The 12,745-nt window shown below is 46.0% G+C and overlaps 1 protein-coding gene across 2 annotated transcripts in view; it reads right to left on the bottom strand.

The window, feature by feature from the left end:
* Window positions 1-2,562: 2,562 nt before the first annotated feature.
* Window positions 2,563-12,745, bottom strand: part of LOC116782124 (alpha-2-macroglobulin-like) — a 36,523-nt gene continuing 26,340 nt past the window's right edge. Inside the window, exons 25-36 of one of the 2 annotated variants that reach the window (XM_032678260.1) lie at window positions 12,596-12,680; window positions 11,879-12,035; window positions 11,528-11,602; window positions 9,197-9,362; window positions 8,691-8,914; window positions 7,882-8,100; window positions 7,382-7,509; window positions 6,948-7,038; window positions 6,293-6,367; window positions 5,794-5,896; window positions 5,180-5,221; window positions 2,563-3,680 (exon numbers count right to left, since the gene is read on the bottom strand). In XM_032678260.1, coding sequence (XP_032534151.1) covers window positions 3,655-3,680; window positions 5,180-5,221; window positions 5,794-5,896; window positions 6,293-6,367; window positions 6,948-7,038; window positions 7,382-7,509; window positions 7,882-8,100; window positions 8,691-8,914; window positions 9,197-9,362; window positions 11,528-11,602; window positions 11,879-12,035; window positions 12,596-12,680 — 1,391 coding nt within the window. In that variant the 3' untranslated portion in view covers window positions 2,563-3,654. The remainder of the gene's footprint in view (window positions 3,681-5,179; window positions 5,222-5,793; window positions 5,897-6,292; window positions 6,368-6,947; window positions 7,039-7,381; window positions 7,510-7,881; window positions 8,101-8,690; window positions 8,915-9,196; window positions 9,363-11,527; window positions 11,603-11,878; window positions 12,036-12,595; window positions 12,681-12,745) is intronic. The other variant, XM_032678261.1, reaches the window with a different exon arrangement.

Here is a 12,745-nt window from a genome sequence, read left to right as displayed (position 1 = left end):
GATGTGTCTGGCTTTGTTTTCTGTTACTATGTCTTGTCTCTCCTCCCATCCATAGCTCTGACTGTGTAATGGCCTGAAATTTCAATCCAGAGCCATCCATGGCAAGGTGGTGTTTGGAAATATCAGAAGGCAGAAGCTTTTAGTAGTTGGGAGATTTGTGTCCATACTTGCCAGTTCTCTAGGAAGAAAGGAAATCCTACCAGATCCATTCTCTTTGACTCTAAAAGAGGATGTTTTCTGCAAGATGATCCTTGGACAAAAACCTCTGATCACATATCACCTTTGATCTCACTGTGAAATCACTGCTATGAGGTGGAAGGACAGTGTGATCTTTCACAGCAGACTAGATAGAAGTGAAGGGAAGACGTGGACTTTGTTCTAGCAGTGAAGACATTGTCTGCTTGCTTCTAAACAGCTAAAGTGAAAACAGAGAGGGACGGGGATCTTAACAGTGTCATTCATAGAATTGTTTAGGTTGGTGAAGACCTTTAAGGTCATCAGCTCAGCACTGTGAAGTCCACTGCTAAATCATGTAGGGTTGCATGGGGTTGTTGTGATTCAACTGTAGGACCCAGCATTGGTCCTCATATCATTGGCCTAGGCTCATTGATCTAGGTTGTCCAAATCCCACTGTAGAGCCTTCCTATCCTCCAGCAGGTCAACTCTCCCACCTAACTTGGTGTCTTCTGCAAATTTGCTGAGAGTGCACTTGATCCCCTCATCCAGATCATCGATAAAGGTATTAAACAGGACTGGCCCCAACACTGAGCCCTAGGGGACACCGCTGGACACAGAGGCCAGCTGGATGTAGCACTATTCACCACCACTCCCTGGGCCCAACCATCCAGCCAGGCTTTTACCCACTGAAAAGTGTACCTGTCCAAGCCATGGGCAGTCAGTTTCTCCAGGTCAATGCTGTGGGAAATTGTGTCAAAGGCTTTACTAAAATCGAGGTAACATCCATGACCTTTCTCCCATCCACTAAGTCACCTTAGTGGATCACCCTGTCATAGAAGGAGAACAGGTTGCTCAAGGAGGACCTGCCTTTCCTGCTTGGTTGCCTGATTCTCCTGTACATGCCAAGTGATGGCACTCAAGATAATCTTAGAATTTCAACCAAGAACCACACTATGAGCCAAACCCCTTGCATTTTTCATGAGAACCTTATCTTCTACCTCTCACTGGAGGCCTGTAGCTGTCTTCTAGTTTTTTTGAATAATTTTAATACTTTTTTTTTTTCCTCCCTTGCAACTAGGCTTACAGTGCTTCAGCAGAATTCAGAGGAGAAGCCATGGATTCTGAGAGTGTGGGTTAAACATTAGGCATGTCAGTTTTTTGAAAGATCACATTTTCTCTGGTCTAGATCTCTCACAGGGACGCAAGGGCAATCAACCTCAGTTTAAGAGGTCATATGGAACCATGTGTATTTTATTTACATGTTTATATGTGCAGAGGTGCCTTTCACCCTCCCAACGCAAGCTGAAGAAAACACACCTGTAGGAGTCCCTCTTGTAGCTTCTTTCATGTACACAAACCCAGATTGTCAAAAATTTAAGTCACTGACGCAGTAAAGGACCTGTATTTGTTTCAGTGACACTGATGTTCTTAGCATTATTATCATCCATGTGTATGTCTCAAGACTCTCTTTCCCCTTCTTGAGCCAGAATTCCTCACTGTGTGAGGAATGCAGTTTGCTCTGGCCCCTTTTATATCTGTCCTTTTGCTATGGGTCATGAGAAACTGACTGTGCTGAAATGATATAGCTGACACTGTTATTTAGGGGCAAGCAGGTTCAGAAGTGACAGGTCAACAAATTTGTGCATTCACACACAGGTTTGCAAATACAGACCATCCTCTACTGCAGACTGTAGATGGGTGGCAACGGCTCCTTCATCCTAGTTTGCTTTCTGGTAAGTAAATGAACTCTGCATGGTTACGGCATTAGATCTTTACTGCCTCAAAAGAAACAAAGTGATCATCATGACAATTTAATTTAAAAGTCTGTAAAATTACTGGAGTATGTTCCATGTTTTGCTGCTGCCTGGTTTTAAATTAGTCAACACCTGTTGCCCATGGGCAGCCACATCACTTGGCATTTGGAGCTCCCTGGCCATTCTGTATCTGTGAAGCAGTTTGACATTTCTCTGCTCAACCAGACTGTGAATCATCAGTCACATTCTTGAATGTCCTCCATAGTATACCATTAGGAAACTTTAGCAAGGCTAAAGGAAGTACAGGAATGTTGGAATATTGAATTTCTATCCCCATGGAGCATGCATGGCATGCTTCAAAGGCAAATCACAGTGGTCTAAAATTCAAACAGTTTAATTCAGCAACCAAAGCCTATGCTGTTTTCAGAACTTGGAAAAGTAATTGCCTAATGGCAAAAAAATAGATGGCTTTACTATTTCTAAATCAAAACAAAATGCAATTAGCTGGACTGGAAATACCCTTCAGCTTTCACTGAAGGTGGTTCATTCCATAGACTTCTCTGAATACGAGGTGTGTAAAGGTCCTGAACATGTAAATGCCAAACACCACAGAAGACAAAGTGACATAATATTAATATCTAGCAAAATAGATGAAGAATTTTATTTATTCTCAATTACGTTTTTTGTACAGGCTCGCTAAAACAAATCAGAAGGAACATACTTTGGATACACAGTGTGCCATGATACCTAACAATAAGCATTCCATGAGAATAAACAGTCATAGAAGATCTTTCAGCATTCAAAAAGTTAAACCCATAAATTAATGAGACAAAACCAAGAAAAGGGGAGCATTCCTGGAGATATATAAGAGGCTTAAGAGAGTTTCATCAAAGCAACTCTATGATTTAAATAAATGTGCCATTTAGACTAGACTTAGGCAGGTAGGTTATGGGCAAAAGCCATTAGCTTCTCCTTAGGAATCTCCCAGAAGCAGCAGACACAAGGTATGGAAGTTTCCATAAGAAGGCCCAACCTCCAACTGGAGAACAGGCTAAGTTAGCAGCTGAAGGCATAATGCATGCACACATTCCTCCTGCCACCATACACTCTGATCTTAGAAGAAGGCAGACTATATCTCTTTCCACTCTTCTACAAACAAGAAACAATCCCAGAAGGGCTGTCTGCAGGTAAGATCAGAGAGGTTGAATTTCTTTTAACATTAGCTGATCATCCAGGCTGCCTACTTGTGGGAGACATGGATAGCCATCAGCAGAGACCAATTCTATCAAGGTTATGGTTTCTAAGTCAGGGGAGAGAAATTGTTCCCAAGAAGTACCTGTCCTTCTCCATTGATTATACAGGATCACAGATGACAAGTTCAAAGAACATAGCACAGATAGAGATACATTAGAAAGGCTGACCCCAACTTAAATAATTTGATTCTCTTTTTTTCTTCCTCACTTGTCAGTCTTACTACCCTGCATACAGGCATTCCTGGATGGTATACTCTTCAACTTAAGAAGCCAGGGAGATTAAAGCTGTGACTGAAAGCTGAGCAGGAAAAATCAGAATTGGGAATAAATTGTTCAAAAACCATTGATGAGTACAGTTAATTTATTTGTAAAGTTAATTTTCCACTCCTTGCAGGCATTATTCATCTGTCGCTCCATAGGGGGTGGTGGTGGTAGTGAAGCAGGTGGGTTCCAGCATCTGGGAGTATTCTTCATGCATTGCCCTGGTCCACTTCCTCTGCAAGAATGAAAGAAGATGGGAGGGGAGAGAAGTTAGAGAGATATATCAGTTTCCCCCTCTCAGGACGAACGACAGAGAGAGCAAGATGTGGATATGGAAGCCAGGCTGTGTGAGAAGCACAGAACAGGAGAGCGAGTTGCTGTTTCACCAGGGTTGACAGTCATCCACAGCACTCAATACTCATGTCACCTTCAGGGCTATGTGAGGTTGAGAGAGGGCTGAAATTCATTCTGACCCACTGGGAGAGATAAACAGAGTAGGATTTGTCACAACTGAGATGTACGCAGGAGCACAGTGCAAACAGGCAAGGATGTTCTGTGCAACAGTGAGACATATGCTATTTCTTTCTCTGCCAAGAGTGGAAGGAACCTATGGCACTCTACTGTCCTACTATTCAGAGCAGGGAAGGAAACTTGGCAACTGAGATTTGCCTTTTAAGTCAGTGCAGACTACCTTTGTATACCTAGACCAGGGGATGAACTTCTTAAGTAGCAATTTCCCATTACCCTTTTCAAGGAAGATAAAAACTCTGCCTTTTAACAGAAATGAGGAAGAGTAGCCTAAAATCTAAAGCCTCCCCACCAGTCTCAGACTGAATGACCAGACCACACCAATACATCCTTTGGAAATGCTTTACTATCCACTCAAGGTCCAAAAATGCATTTTCCCATGAACTGAGGCTATAGGTCCAAAATCAACAGAACACATCTGTATCTATGGACACAGCCCAGGTTAGCAAGCAGAATGGAGTAAAAGTGTGGGAGTTCAGGCTCTTTTCCAAGATACCAGGTAAGAACATGAAAGGAGATAAATTTCACCATTTACCACCAGCAAGTGACAAAGCTTTTGCCTTCCCCAAGTCCAGATCATTTTTTCTCTTCCCTCAGATGGCACAGTCAGGCCCTGTGAAAAACTACTTCCCAGGAACTCTGCTTTACAGAAGCCTCCATATTCCAAACACGTGAAACTGAGCAACTGGGGGGAAGCAAGACCTGTCATTCTTCATATTGGAAGACTCCACATAGGATGAGAGAAATATCCTTGGTCAGGGCCTTTTACAGAAGCTCCCACATTACCTGAGCTCCAAAGCTAAACACATGCGGCCTTGTGCTGCAGAGAACCACCCCCCTCCCCAAAGACCACAGTATTTCTGTCCTGCCAGCTCAGTTTCCAAACCAAGACTGAGGAGTGGCTGCTTAGGGTAACGAGGCACACCTGCCTCCTGAGAGACAACCCTTCTGCTTGGGCAGGAGGTAGCTAAGCAGGAAGCAGCTGTTGCCTCCAGGTAGTAGCTACCAAAGGCAAACTTGCCATCTCTTGGGAAACAACAACAGTGTAACTCACATGCTCTCAATTTCTATGCAATATCTGTGCCTGTAAGATGAGTAAATGTAATCCAAATTCAAGCATGAAGAGAAAAGCACTGCCTGGAAGACTAAAAAATACAATTAAGAAGACGTAAAGAACTGTGAAGCGTAGGGGTCTCGGTACCCTACCTGTGGTGCAGGGAGCACTGTACTCCTGTGTGGCAAACTCATCTGGAAAGCAAGGGAAAGGAGAGAGTGAACTGCCATGACCCCTGGCACTGCTGACAGAGGGACAGGTGCCAGAGATGCTTTTCCCAGGCTCCACAGCAGGCTGCTGACACCATCCCCAGCTTCCCTCCACAGATCTCAATTGGGGTGGGAGGAGACCAAGTCACAGCCCCGTCTGGGGGCAGCGGCAGCAAGGCAGAGCCACCCCGCACAAGCAGTTCCAGCAGGTCTCTACCCCGGTGTCCCCAAGGGCTGCTCAGGCACCTTCTCCCAGCACACTGGGGTGGGGTGGGGACAAACAACTCTGTTGCTGCCAGCCTGGTGCAGCAGCCAGGACAGCAGAGACACAAGGAGCAGCAGGTCTGCCTGCAAACACAGGCACGGCTGTGCTCTGGGGCCAGACCTGAGCACAGGACCTTTGGCACCCATGGCTCTACCCTGGGCCCCTCTGCACTCAGAGAGCCCAAGGTGATGGCCCAGGCCAGCAGCAGCTGTGGGTCTGCACAGCTCCCGTGCCACTCCCCATATCCCACTGCCCACCCTTGCTCCCACGGGCACTACCAACCCCCACTCACCTGTCTCATAGTAGTCATAGACCTTCACCTGGGCTGGCTTCAGGCCCTGCACGGGGATGTCCCGCTCCACCGTGAAGGAGAAGCTGAGGGTCTCACTGCTCAGCTGGGAAAGGGAAGCGGTAGAGGGTCAGAGGGGGCTCCACATTGTCCCAGGCTCCTCTTTGCCTCCACACAGCCCCAGGCCCTCTCACTCTCCCCTGCCACCTGTGCCTTGGCCCTGATGGGACACAGGGACTGTGGGCCTGGCTGAAGGGTAAGGGGAAACCTTTCCCCATAATGGGGAGAAATCACAAGGCCTGATCTGTGGAGGGAAAGCCTGCTGAGGGCTGGGACAGAGTTTGTCTCCTATGAGACATACAGGGTTGGTGACAAAGAGGTTTATGATCTGTGTTTACAAGCCTGGAGATGGTTAGCAATTCTCTTCATCGCTGTTGATGCTATTGCCGGTGTGCTGCAGAGCTCACTCTGTGCCCCATGGCAGCCCTGAGTTAGTCCTCACCTGCTCTATGTACAGTAAAACATGATTTGAGTTCACCTCCGTCCGCTGGATCTGGTGAAACCAGGTGTTTGAGAGCTGGAAAGAGGAGACAGAAAAGGTTGCTAATCTGATGGAAGTTAGACAGTCCTTCTAAGTTTCCTCACACCAGCAGAATCCCACCAATTGGGTGCTGAGAAGTAAAGCACAGGGAGAGTTCTTCCCAAGGGACTTCTGAAACACTCTTTTATGAAGCCCCACACACTAAGTCTTCCCCCAGTTCCCATCATCTCAAGCTCTTGTACCTCCTTGACACAAAAATGGAATGAGGGACCAGCATTGTCATGACTGTCGTCTATCTCCAAAGGCTCTTGAGCTCCTGAAATTAAACCCAATGGTCTCCTTCCAGCTCTCTTTCTCAGGGCCAAACTCCACATATATTTGAATAATTGCAAGCTACCACAAATGCTTGAGGAGTGGGAAAGCAATGCTGCAGATGGCATCCCTCATTCACCCCTACTTCACAGCTGAGGGTTGGAGGACCTGGAGAAAAAGTTGGACAGATCCAAGAGGGATGAATATACCAGGAAAAGAACTAAAATCTCCTTTAAATAAAGAAATTGATGCCCTGGATTAAAGAACAGGTATACTCCAAAAAATGCTTCACATATCATCCTACCTTCCTCACTGAGGACTTCAAGGGAATGAATCCCGACAGCATCTTCACATCAACAATCACCATGTTGGAGCTGTTGCGCTCTCCAGTGTAACTAAGGAATTGAGCAACAAAGATTCAGTGCACATCAAGTCAAAGCTGGGGACACTTCCAGCTTATCCATTGCACTTGTTACCACACCAAGTCCTGGCAGTCCAGCACCTTCTTCTCCAGCTATGCCAGGTTCTCCTAGTCATCTAGGCAGCCTCTCACTAGCCCAGCTCTAGGCTGCCCACACAATTTCACCACTGCAGGACCCAGCCCAGCTGCTTCTTGCCCACCGTCCCAGGAATTCATTGTACCTCCAGGGCTTCCAGACTGGTTCACCCTGGGGACAACCAGACCTCCTCCAGCCCCCATGGCTGCACAGGAAGGCTCAGACCAAAACATAGACTCACCTGACATTTATGCCAATGTCAAAGACCTTGTGAGCCTTGGAGTCCACACATGTCTCTGGGATAGTGTACACATGAAGCGTGAAAGGTACATCCTCCTGGGTGGGCTGCACATTGTACCTCAGGCTTGTCTAGGGGACAGGCAGCAGCCATGTGTGAGCATGTGTGCATGATGCCCAACGTTGGAGAGAGGGGATGCTCTCCCCCACCCAGCCTCCCCATTTCTCCCATTCTCACAGCTCCTCCACACTGCAGGCCTTTCCCTTCTTCCCTCCCAACTCGTTCTCTTCCACATAATTCTGCTCTTCTCCTCTTCCCTTTACCCAGAGCCTTCCCTCCCACTTCTCCCCTCTCTCCTGTCCCTTCTTCTCCAGGTGGAGATGGACTCAATGATCTTTAGGGTCTTTTCCAGCCTAGATGATTCTATGATTCTGCCCTCTCCATGGCTTCGGCCTGGCAAGGGGCTCCCCTCCCAGGATGCCACCTATCTGTATCTCCCTCACCTGCAGGTACACACATCCTTCACCAGACACCTCCACACTGTACTCCCCTGGCACCCGGGGAAGGGACATGCGCTGGAGCAGCAGCCGATTGGTGGGATCCACTTGGAAGTCTTGCTGGAAGTTCCCTCCAGATTGCAGGGTCACTTTGGAAGCTGCCCCGCTCTTGGCGTAAGTGAGAGCTCCATACAGGGACAAGGCTTGGAGAGCCACCACTGTGTCCTGAAAGAGACAGATCCCAGTACCCAGGGGGGTGCAGTCAGCCTTTCCATAGCCTGCCCTCCCACAGGTCTGCCCTTTCTGTTGGCACCCTCCCATCCATCCTTCACTTTCTCCAGTGGTAAGTAGAAAAGACGAAGCCAAAGATCAGCTTTTGCATGTTCCCATTCCATTCCTGTGTCCTCTGGATAGCAGTTGTAGGTTCCATGACTTCCTTGGTGTGGAAGGCTGTGCACAGCCTTCCCTTGCACTTTACAGGACAAAGCAGCAATTTTATATGCACAAACAAAGTGCAGCATGAGCCCTCTCCAACGGCACAAACACACATTCCTTGTGTCCCTATCGTTCTGCCCCACCGTGTCCAGAAAATCAGGTCATTAATCAAAGTTTCAGTCATTCCCAAAGACACTACCTGACATACTTGCCTCTAGCATTTCAAGCACTTGGCATGGTGGGTACTGCATGGATATACTGCAGGTCTAATGTTCCCACCTTCCTGGCAAACCTTACTGGGCTCCCACCTGGCTCTCTGACATGTCCCATCCTCCGATATTGATGGGTGAAGTCGCAGGAGGGAATGGGAAGCAGCTCACCTGGGTGGAGGAGAAGCCTCCATTGGGATTCTGCTGACCACTGATCCACTTTGCAACCTGAGATGCAAATGACAGCTCCTCCTGGGAGGGTGCTGGCTGAGAGGTGAGGTAAGCAAGGAGCACATAGGCTGTCATCTCCACTTCAGCAGAGGGAGCTCGGTAGCGATAGTATGGGAGATCAACTTCTGGCTCTTTCCCAGGTCGCTGCCAATGAACGGACCCATCTTCGCAGGAGGCAGGGAGCGTGGAGACAAGACAACAAGTAATTACTACTAGTTATTGCAGGGGACTTCTTGATCTGCTGCAACTCAGGTGGGTGGATGCAGCCTCCAGAATGCGTCTGTCATGCAGGATGAAGGGGGAAGGGTTAGGGTTACACATTTTGCAGGTTTACAGCTAGTATGAGACTGCTGAGCCTCACGCCTAGATTGCCTCAACAACAAAAGCCATTTTATCATGGGAAGATGTAAGGCCAATAAAAGAGATGTCCCACCAGGAGTACTCACCCTCTTTCACGGCTTCCTTTTCAAGTGAGTCAAGCAATGTCTTCCGCTTGTCTGTTTTCCCTGCCAGGGCAAATGCATATGCTAGCAGTGCCTTGGTGTACACATGGTTTTCTTTCTGATCTGCTGCTGTTTCCAGACAGAACAGAGCATTCCGCACCACTGAGTCCTGGGAGGAGAGAGAGACTGAGCTGGAGCAGCCAGAGATCACACTGAGGCCCATCTTAGAACATCAGGAATCGGATGGTACCTATGGACCCTTGGCAACCCCACTGTCTGCTCTGACAAATATTGTACTACTGTGTATCCCTTCCCTTCCAGGCCCAATAATCCCTAGAACAAATGGGCAGCCAAAGGCTGTTCCTTATCTTGTATCAATGTTTCTCTAATATGTCTTGTTAATGGTTTTTCCCAGTTTGATTTAAAGACTGAGAAGCAGGGCTCCGATCCTTCTGTCTTGAGAAGAATTACTTCCTTTCTGTAGATGTCCTGAATACTTGCTTTCCTCCTTCAGCTATCGCCCTGAGACTCTTCCGTGCTTTCACCCTCTTCTCTGTCCTTTTCTTTTCATTGTTTAGCTCCTCTTTTTTAGGACCTTCTGAAAAAAATTTAATTTTGTTGGAAGCTGATAATGTAGATTCTAGTTTGGCAGGAAACTATCTCTGCATAAGAAAGAATACTTTTTTTTGTATTTTCTGGAATGTTTTTTGTGAGACATTAATATTAACAATGTATGTCTTTTCCAAGCCAGAATCTCAAGTATGGTTTGAGAGTGCAATTATAAAAAATGTAACTCCTTTACACAGTGTTAAGTAACGGACTAACAGATGATGTGACTCCATGTCCTTGCAGCCAGACACATGACTATTTCTCATTTGTGATGGAAAACTGCTATAAAATTGAAACAATAATACTGCAGAGACAGCGTGTCATGATCTGAATCCCAACAGCACATTTACAGCTTAATCTAGAAGTAAAAGATGTATTTTTTCAGCGGCTTTGTCCTTTGCCTTCACTGCGTGTCTACTGGAAGATGAAATCTTTTGTGATCATTTTTGGAGATGCAATTCAGCTGTGTTTGAGAAAACAAAGAATAAGACCAAAATTGGTTGTGTCTATGCCTCACCTAAGGTTTCATATGCTTACTACTATTTGTAGGGTAAGTGTTGGGGAGGAGTTCAGTCTAATGACAGGATGCGGCATTAGGCACATATGGTCAGAACAGTGCTAATAAGATTTTTATGAGGGTTTAATATAGCTTACTTATAGAAATATTCTGTATGATTGTCAATAGCCTTAATGACTTAAGGGCTGTGTTAAATTTAGGATTTCATGCAGCTTAACTTGAAATGCACCTATATCTCGCTCAAATTCTGACAAACCCCTTCCTTCACATTCAGTGGTGGTTTTAGGCTCAGACAGGGAGTTGAAAAACTTCTTTGTTATCCAACACAGTTTCTGCCTGAGAGCTTGTCTTCTAAACACAACACATACCAAAGAAAGAACACTTTTCTGGTGAAGTTAATGCCATCCATGTCATCTTACTGACAAAATAATTCCTTCTATTGGTTCTTGCTACACAGGAAAAAACTTGGAAAACAAAACAATCCCTACCACATTTGGAGTAGAGGAATTACAGCAGCCTGGTAACCACCCTGGCTCAGCAGGCCTTCTGCTGCAATTCATACCCCAATTTTACCTGCACCACAGCCTTGTCTCAAAGTGAGGGGATCAGAATAACCAAACCCTCATTGTTCTTAAATAGGCCTCAGGCTTTTCACAGAGTGACATTATGGTACTCTCTATAGCTATACTTTACTACCTATAGGTATACCTTATTCTTCAAGCATTAAGGATTGGGATTTCCCATAAAAAAATCTAGAAGAGGCAGACAAAATAAGAATGAACCCTGAGTGTGCGACTCTTTTTTACATGCCTATGCTGTTGTGTCTGCACAACAAAAGCGGTTCAGCAGGAATGTACCATTCCGAGAAACAAAAGGAGATCTTTGTAGGAGTAGAAAACTTTTTGGCTCACTTCAGAGAATTAAATCTTATTTAACTAATTTTTAATCCAATCTATATGGAACCAATCAATTATTGTCCACAAAAGAACTCAGAAAAATGTTAAGTAAAATGTTCGTATGGGAGAAAGGATTGGACAGGGAAGGAAAACGGAGGAAAAGTGTTAGTTTAGTCTAGGCTTAAAGAGAAAGACTATTCAGGTGGGCTTTCTTCTTTCAAAAGCTAAAGAGACCTGATAATCTGGTGGGAAGGGACACTAGTAGGACAGGTTAGTACCATCTATGGCTCAGGTTGGGGTGTGGACACATACAGTTACAGGCAGAGGAATCTCCAGCAATGCAATAGTGATATAGGCTGTCAGTGTGATCTCATCATTCACTCCACCCTGCAGGGAAACACAAATGTAGTTATTGATTCTACACAGCACCACTGGCTTCTCTCTATGCAACGTATTTACATCCTGCAGAGACAAATCCTTCCTAGTCTCCTGCTCATGGTAAGTCCTTCAGAAGATGCTGCTGACTTCTTCATGCTTCTGTGATAGCTCCTCACCCTTCTCCAACCCCCAAGTGACAAAATAGCTTCATTGATCCCAGATTGACTTATGGTCAAGTTGCAGCCTGACAAAAGCCATATGGAGCCAACCAGGCAGACGCATTACCTTCATAGCATTGTTCAGGAGTGTCCCAGAACTGCGGAAACAGCCATTATCCTTCTGCTTTTGAGTAAGCCAGATCAAAGCATCCTGGATGTGCTTCTCATCTATGAAGATGTGAGGCCGGGCCTGGGCAAAAGACTTGAGGACAAAGGCTGTGAGCCTGAAAGTGACAGAGGGAACCAAGACATTCTGAGCAGGTCCTGTATCCATCAGAGGTCATAGGGCCCATATGGGCATTACTGTTCTGGAGGAAAGCAGTAGAGACTACAAGACTTGATCACAGGGGGTTGGTTGGAAACTATGAGATAGCTTAGCAACTCAGTGAGATAGGGACTAATGCTAAATGGAAGTTGCTATTCGTAGCCCTGAGGACTGCAGGCAATGGCACTGGGTAATGGCACCGTGGGGATTCATCATCATCTTCTGCTAACAAGAACTAGCTATACCATCTTTCAGGTCACCCTCACTTGAGCTGAAGAAGGGTGTCAGAGGAGGTAAGTAGCTATCAGTGCAGCACTGCAAACCTAAAAGGCACCTCCCTTAACATCCTTTCTTCTCCTTTCTTCCCCCGTTATCTCACATGATTATTCTGTGATGTCATGATAATAACTTCATCTCCAACTCCATTTCAACCTCAACAATGGCCAAGCACAAGAGAACACTGAGGAAAGGGAAGGCATGAAAAGCAGTAATGAAAAGCCAGTGGTACTGAAGTCTTACCAGGTATTTCCAACTTGCCCATAATGTGGCCCAAAGGTACTATAAGAACCATCCCAGTGTTTGTACTTCAATTGCCTTTGATACCCTGAAATGGAGAGTGAAAAAATATTTCAGTTGCCACTGTACTTTTCAAGGAGCCATGCAATGGAA

Source organism: Chiroxiphia lanceolata, chromosome 2, assembly GCF_009829145.1.
Source record: "Chiroxiphia lanceolata isolate bChiLan1 chromosome 2, bChiLan1.pri, whole genome shotgun sequence".
NCBI lineage: Eukaryota > Metazoa > Chordata > Aves > Passeriformes > Pipridae > Chiroxiphia > Chiroxiphia lanceolata.
The sequence above is the reverse complement of the archived record's forward strand: the minus strand, read 5'-3'. Positions and strand labels throughout refer to the sequence as shown.